Source organism: Stylophora pistillata, chromosome 7 (genome assembly GCF_964205215.1).
Source record: "Stylophora pistillata chromosome 7, jaStyPist1.2, whole genome shotgun sequence".
NCBI classification, from domain to species: domain Eukaryota; kingdom Metazoa; phylum Cnidaria; class Anthozoa; order Scleractinia; family Pocilloporidae; genus Stylophora; species Stylophora pistillata.
In genome coordinates, this window is record NC_142525.1 from 22,572,508 (window position 1) to 22,581,784 (window position 9,277).

The window sequence follows — 9,277 nt, forward strand, 5'->3', positions numbered from 1 at the left end:
TTTGATTTTTCGCCGCTCGGTGATGACATCGATAAGAAAGTGCATAGCCTTCGAGAATTTCTGGGAAAGCTTATGTTATATTAAAGAAAACATAAACAAAGAACCGTTTATACACAGTGTTTATTCTTTCAAATGAGGGAAATACAAGGACCCCGAAAGGTTGTATCCGGTTTCAAATATCCGCCGCTACTGTCGCGTGACGCCGGTCCTGTATTTGTACAGGAAACCATCACGCAACACACCTCACGAAAGGCTTCTAATGACATGACACGTTGTGGATATAAACTTGGCTTATACGATAACGAAAAGAAAAATCTATACGAATGTTGAGTATAATTTTCATGATCGTTGCACGTATCTAACACTGCAAGCTGTTTTTTCTTTTCTCGGCAGATAATTTTCATGGTCAGTGCACTTAATGCCACTTATCGACGAACAGTCGTAACTATCATCTACATATGTAAATGAAAGTGACTTTTTAAATTTTTTAGTGTCCCCCATTAGCTTATAGCTAAAAACATAGACACTTAAATAAAGTTTTTCATTCATTTCATTTCATTCAGTAAACAAGTCGGCTTGCGGCATTCACACGGTGTAAATATGTTTTATTTTTCGGGTCTGAGTTTTCGAGACACCCAGAGGGTCTGAGTTTTTCGGGTCTGAGTTTTCGAGACACCCAGAGGGTCTGAGTTTTTCGGGTCTGAGTTTTCGAGACACCCAGAGGGTCTGAGTTTTTCGGGTCTTAGTTTTCGAGACACCCAGAGGGTCTGAGTTTTTTGGGTCTGAGGTCTGAGTTTTCGAGGTCTGAGTTTTCGAGGTCTGAGTTTTCGAGACACCCCAAAACAACAGATTTCCTTTGGAACTACGGCTTTGTTTTTGATTGGTATAGGTTAAACGGAAATCTTTCCCAAAATTTCCACCGCAAAGAAAAAAAACCCTGTCCTTCTAAATTCCAAAATCAGACTAAGGGAGGTCAATTTTGTCGCGGTGTGAGTTCTGATGGGATTTTTTTTTTCTTCAATGGGGAACGTATCTACAATTCAATCACAAAAATCAAAGTTTTTTCACCTAGTTTGACGTCATCTGGTTGGCCAAATGTAACGCAATCACAATATGTAACGCGAACAGTGATTACTTAAGCAGTGATTGAAGGGAATCGGAAGATAATTATCTTCAGTTTCGCTTTCAAAATGTCAGGGACTGCTGCTACAGTTTTGGTAGGCATTACAAATGTGTTCAAAGAAGCTGTGCGATCGAACGAAGTTTCAATAAAAGCTACCGTGGCCGCGTTGCTGTTGTATGGCGTGAAAGAATTTCTCAACGACATCATCTTCTCTTGTCCGGATGAACATTTTCTGATTTACGGCAGTCTCTTCATCTTCGGCCCATCTATTTTCCTCTTCTGTCTATCGCTTCTGGCTTCTTCTCCTTTTTGGCAAGCTGTCACTGGCTGTTGTCTACTGAAATGCCGCAGAAAGAAGTTGTTGTTTATTAAGGCGAAAAACAGCGTGTTTGTTGCTTGTTTGCCTCCACTGATTTGGTTGATATACGCTTTTGTCGAAGAGGACTATTACGTTTGTGCTAAACTTGGCCCTCTAATCGCAACACTTGCTAAAGCGAACACAACCGTGCAGAAAGAAGCTGTGAATAAAGAATTTGTTCAGGCCAAAACGACGTCACAGTTGATTGCATGGGGTTTAGTTCTGGGTATTGTTATTCTCTCAACGATCTTCGTCACGATTTACCGCTTGTGCATGCCAATCGATCCAAAACTACTGGACAAATACGCCTTCGAGGAATACGAAGCCGACGAAGCTGTGGCCCTTTTCAACGACAAAGTAAAACCATACGCAGAACAGCAAGCGCAGGACCTGATCAATGGTTTGTTTGAGAAATACAAGGACAAAGACCGCGAAGAACAGCTTTCCATTATCGAGGAGCAGCTCGGAAAACTCTTCCCGAGACATGCTGGTGTTTTAGCCGGATCTGTTCGATCTTACCCAAGTGGATCAAGACAAGTGTCACCAAAGAACACAGAAGGAGGGAATGTCATGGAGTTACGTCCAATGGTGGCGTGACAAAATAAATTTCCTATTGTTTGATTGCAACAGAACTTCATTCATTGTGCAATTCATTTTGCAATCACATTTCTGATTGACAAATCAGAATCCTCACTTTGTGGCTGTCCAACATTTTCTAATCACTTGAATGATTATAGACCAAACTCAACTCTGCCCAATCCTATTCCCAGTATTAATAATACACATGAAAAAATTACTCAGTTCTGCATGTTGATTGGTTAAGATAAATGCAGTTTTCAAGTTATTCAGTGCAGAAGAGAGTTAATTCAGTGCAGAAGAGAGTTACTTGAGTGCAAAGAAAGCAACAAACCAGACATTCGGTTTGGTCAATAATTAAACAAACTCACAGAATTACCAAAGTCACTGAACAATTCCTTGAACTGTTTGGCTGGACTTTGAACTTTTTTGTGCCTGAAAGATGCAAAAATTTCAGTTTATCTTATTGTTCTGATTGTATGCGGTTGTTTTGACAGAATGCACAATGTCACTTGCAGGATTTGAATAAATTATTTTTGCATGTGATGCAAGTACTTTTCTTCTGTTTAATTATGATAAGCTACCTCTTATTTTTTCATGTATATTATTAATACATAATCACAGGATTTTTTTCGTGCAATTTGGAATAAATAAGCACTTGCAAATTTTTTCAAAGACCAAAATTGCACTCTCCCCAGAGGCTCATGCAGTTTTTGCTAGTCTTTGAAAAAATTTACTTGTGCTTATTCATTCCAAATTGCACTCAAAATCATGTGATTACCTTTTCAAATCGACCTCAATATTCATTTGCTTGTGAAGCAAATTGTAACAAAAGTGGAAGGAAGTTAATTCCAGGAGGAAATTATCTCATGGATGAGTTCTTTAACACTCTGCTCATGAATAATTCTGGCAGGTGTATCAGGATAAAAAAAAAAATTCAAGCCCTTATAACTGTTTAACTCCCAAGATCTTATTAGTTATTCTCCTTGCTGTCTGCCATACAATCCTATGTTATAGGAAGATAATATGATATGAGAATGATAATGAAATGAAATAACATATATTCCTAATAATGATAATGAAATAACATGCATTCCTATGATGTTACTTTGGAGAATTTGGTAGTGGGTCAACTTATAATTTCCAAATTTATTATTAATTCTCATCACTTGTCTGCTTGTTTTTGTATTGATACTGTAGGGAGAAATTCTGTCCTGGTCATTCATGGGAGTTAAGGGTTACTTACTGCCTTCAAAGAATCCCTGCTGACATAGCAATTGCTTTTTGTTGTAAGTTTAATGATCTTTTTATTTTAGGATTTAATAGCTCTTATTGTATGACAAGTTGTAGTATTAGTTTTAGTTTTTTGGCTGCCTGGCCCTGTTTTTAGTTTTTTGGCTGCCTGCCTGTATGACAAGTTGTAGTATTAGTTTTTAGTTTTTTGGCTGCCTGGCCCTGTTTTTAGTTTTTTGGCTGCCTGCCTGTATGAAAAGTTGTAGTATTAGTTTTTAGTTTTTTGGCTGCCTGGCCCTGTTTTTAGTTTTTTGGCTGCCTGCCTGTATGACAAGTTGTAGTATTAGTTTTAATTTTTTGGCTGCCTGGCCCTGTTTTTAGTTTTTTGGCTGCCTGCCTGTATGACAAGTTGTAGTATTAGTTTTTAGTTTTTTGGCTGCCTGGCCCTGTTTTTAGTTTTTTGGCTGCCTGCCTGTATGACAAGTTGTAGTTACTGTATTAGTTTTTAGTTTTTTGGCTGCCTGGCCCTGTTTTTAGTGTTTTGGCTGCCTGCCTGTATGACAAGTTGTAGTATTAGTTTTTAGTTTTTTGGCTGCCTGGCCCCGCTAGCCCCTATGGTTATTCTATGCAACCAGTACTCTAACTTATACTTTTTAATATTCTCTTTGTTGTAACTTTTTCTGAGCAAGAGTGAGTACAAAATAAAGATTGTTGTTGTTTTTGTTGTTGTTTTAGCATTGCTGTTGGTATATAGTATTGGAATATTAGTATTAGCATAAGTTGTATTCATTAGTAGAAATAGTGCTTGTTCTAGATTGCTTATGAATGATTAATTGTATTTAAGTTACACGCGACTCCATGGAAGAGCATATTTTATATGAAATTGATACCGTGTATAAATAAAGGTTATGTATGTACTGACGGTGAAGTGTATATTGTTGAATAACCTCACAGACACAATGCCATATTGCTCCCAACATCATTGACCCAGCTCAACTGTGTTCCTTTTATTCCAATGGTTTCTTCAGTTTGTGTTAGAAATTGACATTGTGGACCACATTCATGGCATCACCACGACATGACACGATTGTTCTCAACCAGTCAGAACTTGTACTTCTCTATTATAATAATAATTTTGGTAATTCTACTAAACCACAGTCATGATAATTGGTTATATCAACTAAGTTGAAATTGTAAATTGGCCACCGCAACCACCGCTTTTTTATTCGTTACGGTGGCCAATTTACAATTTCAACTTAGTTGATATAACCAATTATCTTGTTACCCCCACCGACGCAGCACCACAGTTTCTTTCAAACTTTTAGCCTTTATTCACAGTCATGATAGCTTGCCATATAATTTACATTCCCCTATCAGGGGCGTGGAGTCATTTGATTAAATATTTTCACACTACTTTAAAAAGTGTTGTAACTGTTGTGGGGCTTAACTGAAAACTTTTTTTTAATGACTATTAAGGTAGCACAATGGTGAGTAAGTCAGACTTTATTATCAATGGTTCAGAAATTGACACTTTTGTGTTCTCCAGTTCTTGATTTTACAATTATAATTTGAAGCAGCCTTTGTTTAAAATTTCTAGAAGTGCTTCTGGGTGATCCAAGACAACATTCCTTTGTTTGTTTGTTCATTTGTCTGTTTCTCTCTTCTTTTTGGGGGTTCCGACTGTTTTTTTTTTTATGTCTAATTTACGCCTTTAGTTCGAGTTATCCTGGTTTATCCATTACCCTAATTAGGTCTCGGGAAAATAGCTTAAAAAAGCTTATTGGTCGGATTTTAACGACGTTTGACACCTAAGTGCGTATGCTTTTCTCTCAGAATCGACGATGAAATTGAGAAAAAATCGCTCCGACGAAGGGCTAACGCTCAAAACGTCAGCTTTTGTAATCGTTACGGTGGCCAATTTACCATTTCAACTTTGTTGATAGATCCAAATTATTAGATGAAATTGAGAGAGCACGTGCGCGAATTTGTGCCGTCAAATTGAGAGGGCGATTTCGAAACTCACATTTCTGACCAATAGTATATTTAGGGAATACTTGGAAAAAAAAAAAATTTTTGAAGCGCTTAGCATTTCTTAACACTTTGTGTCATTTTGTTTCATTATGTGTCATATTGTGTCAACCGTAGCCGTTAAATGTCCAAAATTTTAATCGTCAGCCGTAACAGCCCTCGCCCCTTTTATCTTATTTCTCTTTGTCACCGTGAGTCAATTGGAGTATATAAAGTTTTCCTTTAAAACCCCATAACCACTCACTAAACATTCAATTTGAGAGCTTGGGCTGCCTGAAATTGAGCAAAATTTTGCCAGTTAAAATCAAACAGAGTTTCGCTAGCTTGCCCGTAAAACGAATGCACCCTCTGTTGGTTCAAACCTCGTCCCCACCCCCCTCCCCTCCATGCAATTCTTTCGCTGAAAATTCGAGGGTGGAAAACTCGAAGGCGAATTAGAGTAAAAGAAACGACACAAGAAGCCTGAAGAGGGGGAAACGTAACTGAAATGACTAACTGGAGTTGGGTTTAATTTTAAGACCCGTTAAAATGGTTTCAACATTTGACCAACATTCGTTCAACAGAAGTTGAACGGATTTTGGGCAAATGTTGGACGCAAAAACAAAGTTGTGGGGAGGCCTCACAAAGGAAAAGTTGATCGATGCTGAATGAAAACTTAAGCCGACGCAAACTTGATTCGACACGCTTTCAACAAGCTTTCAACATTTTTTACGCTTTCAACAAAGTTGGACGGACCTGTTCAAACGCACCGAACATTTGGTTCAACAACGTGTTGAATACTTGTCGAAGCAAAAGTTGAAACCGTCTACACGGGCCTTTAGATTGACATCTATTTCATGTGATTGACTCGGGAATGGATAACATTTTTTTCGTCTAGATGATTTAAAACTTCTGAAAAATCTCACAATAGTTTGTTTGTTTCTTTGTTTGCCTTTTTTTTTTCCTGTTGGATGAAGTTGACTATGTGTGTGAAGAGCCCCCAAGTGTCTCTAAGGGCCTGATTACATGAGCCGGGCTGGCCCGGTTAACCGGGCTGATTTCTTTTGTTTTGGTGTTCGCCAAAGAGTGAAAACAAAAGAAATCAGCCCGGCTCATGTAATCAGGCCCTAACTCTGTGCTGGTCGGAAGCAGGACAGGCGAAACTTTCAGGTTACTGTCTCGAATTGGTCCGTGCAACTTTTCTGCATGTCTCGGAAACATTTTCTTGACCTGATATTCGATACTTTTGATTTGTTCCTCCCCAATTTTGTCCTTGTCTTTAGCAGATAGGTCGTCGATCTACTGCTGCGCTTGTTGCTCAGCGAGAGGTTTCACTTTCTCTTTGAAAAGGGACACAGCTTTGTCGGCCCCATAATCGTGAAAAGCGTATTTTCCTTGCATTACGGGATCAACTGGTAGACACAAGCGATATATCGTCACCAAAATCGTGGACAGAATCACAAGTCCGAGAAGCAATCCCCATGCTATGATCTGTGCCTCGGTTTACATCTCCGAGAACCTTCTAATTACAGCTTCTTTCTCTGCGGTTGTGTTGGCCGCTTTAGCGAGTGCTGCTGACTGCGGTCCAAGTTTGGCACAAACACAGTAATTTTCCTGAACAAAAGCATAAATTAACCAATGAATAAAGGCTGATAGTTTCGAAAGAAACTGTTTGGGGCTGTGTCGGTGGGAGTAACGAAATAATTTGGATAAATCAACAAAGTTGAAATGGTAAATTGGCCACCGTAACGATTACAAAAGCTGACGTTTCGAGCGTTAGCCCTTCGTCGGAGCGAATAGAGGAATTGTGGGTTGTGTGTGCTTTTAAAGGCAGAAAATGGAGCTACGTTATTGGTGGGAGCATGGCAACGGGAAAAACATGAATAAATTAGTGGAATGAAAAGCGTTCGTTGATCCCTGTGGGATTTAGACTGCCGGTTTGAAAGATGAGCTAAATTAACCAGATGACCGGTGGCATGAAAGCAACAAACAAGTTGTTTTTCGCCTTCAACCACACTCTTCTCTGATCATGGCACCGCAACAGGTAACATCCTGTAAGAGCTTGCCAAAAAGCTGTAGAAGCAAGCAGCGATAAACTGAAGAGAAAAATGGACGGACCAAAGATGAAAAGATGGCCATAAATCTTGAAATTGTTTTCGGGACAAGAGAATACCAATTCGTTCAAGAATTCTCGGACTCCGTACAGTAGTGAAGCTGCAACGATGGTTTTTAAAGGAACCTCGTTAGATTTTGCGTAAATTTTTTTTAAATGCCCGTGAAAGCGGAGAAGAGGGTGCCCGATATAATCCCGCTTTGTATCGTTACCACTGCAACAGCGACTCTCTATATTTGTTTTCTAACACGTTAGCTATCTATTTTGTTTTTATGCGACTGTATCGAAGGTGTATGTAGAATTTTTATGCAAGACTTTTAATTAGCATTCTCCATTCCACTGCGAAGTTTTGCCTGGTCTCAGATCACGGAATTTATTAGAATAAATAAAAATATGCTGTTGTAAGAACGTATTCCTCTTATATGATGGCCATGATTTTGTTTACAATTCTTTCCACTTTCCCTTTTTCAGTTAACGCACGGATTAAAATAAAATTTCTATAATTAGAAACGTACCAATAAAAATAACTGTCCTGTGGTTTTTTAACATCATACAGGGCTAACCAATTCTTACCTCAATGGTAAACAAATTCAGCAAACGTCACGCGTATGCCATTATGAAATTATGACCAGATACAGTATTACTGGAGACAAGATATTTTTGTCTTCCTTTTTCGTTAGTCGCAAACAGTTTCTACTCAATCTCTTGTAATTAGATAATAGCTTCGTTTTCCTTTTAAAGAGATATTTTCTCATTTAAATTCAAAGAACATTGCAAAAAGCTAGCCTCCGAGTTTTACATAGAATAATGATAAATCGTTTGAATACAAATACAAGTATCTTAATTCCTAAATTGCGAACATTACTCCTCGGTTGATTCCCTTCTTTCACTTCCTTACTTTTCTCAAGCTGCTCAATTATAGGTTTTTTTGAGTCCCTGCTATTGTTGTCATTGATTTTATGTGTGTGTGTTCTTTCCTTTTTGACCTAAAACATTTTTTACCTAAATCACGCCAAAAAACTGATACCTCACTTTTGTAAAATATGAGGAGCCTGCGGCTTGCATAAGCCTCTAGGTTTCCTGACGGCTCGCCGCATGCTAAATCTTCAGTTATATTATATTTAACAATTATTCGCCGAAGGCGAGGTGAATATCGTCGAATATCGACAATATTCACCGAACCTTGCATACAGCGTAAGCGTTGTAAGGAGTTTTAAGATTTTACTAACACTCTAATTGATATATTTCTTTATTCGGCTGTAGATACTACCTAATACAACCTTACAGTTCTGGGGCTAGTTCTGAACTAATGAGAATATGTTGGTCATCAACTTAAAACGGTGACAGTTACCAGGTTGTCAATCTTTGACCATCGTCATCATATCACTAACATGTTATTACTAACGAATCAGATTAAGCTACGCCAAACAGATCCCGCATACCGCTGAGAATGTACCTTCAAAATGTTGAACTTTTTCAAACTGACAAAAAATCATGCAGTTGCAGTTAAGATCGGGCAAAACAAAAACTGAACAACATGGACAATGTAAAAATTATAGAGAATCTACTAACAAAATTAGAATTACACTCAAAAAGAGACCTTCAAAGAAAATAGCCGTAGAAAACAGATTGTTACATACTAATGAAGTAAGCAGAGTTTGGAGAATAAAGGGCGTACCTAAGGTACCCCACTTTACAGCGCTATGTGCCTCTGGAAAAAGGTTTTAATTATCGGATTTAACTGAGAAGTTGTTACAGATATAGTCCAGAAAGAGGTGTTGACGAGCAAAAAATTATGGTAAAGAGTTCGTTTCCCGATCACGAATTCGACATGGAATAAACCTGAGAACGAGACTAAGAAGGATTG

At 38.2% G+C, this 9,277-nt stretch overlaps 1 protein-coding gene across 1 annotated transcript; it reads left to right on the top strand.

Moving 5' to 3' along the window:
- The first annotated feature begins 685 nt into the window (after positions 1 to 685).
- Positions 686 to 4,212, top strand: LOC111329878 (calcium homeostasis modulator protein 6-like). Its single transcript, XM_088728706.1, has 2 exons — positions 686 to 787; positions 818 to 4,212. The coding sequence occupies exon 2, from the start codon at positions 1,191 to 1,193 to the stop codon at positions 2,076 to 2,078; it is 888 nt and encodes a 295-aa protein (XP_088584832.1). The 5' UTR covers positions 686 to 787; positions 818 to 1,190; the 3' UTR covers positions 2,079 to 4,212.
- The last annotated feature ends 5,065 nt before the right edge of the window (positions 4,213 to 9,277 follow it).

Bases quoted from the DNA above. Each gene is read 5' to 3' on its own strand.
- LOC111329878 (XM_088728706.1), top strand. From the start codon at position 1,191: ATGTCAGGGACTGCTGCTACAGTTTTGGTAGGCATTACAAATGTGTTC.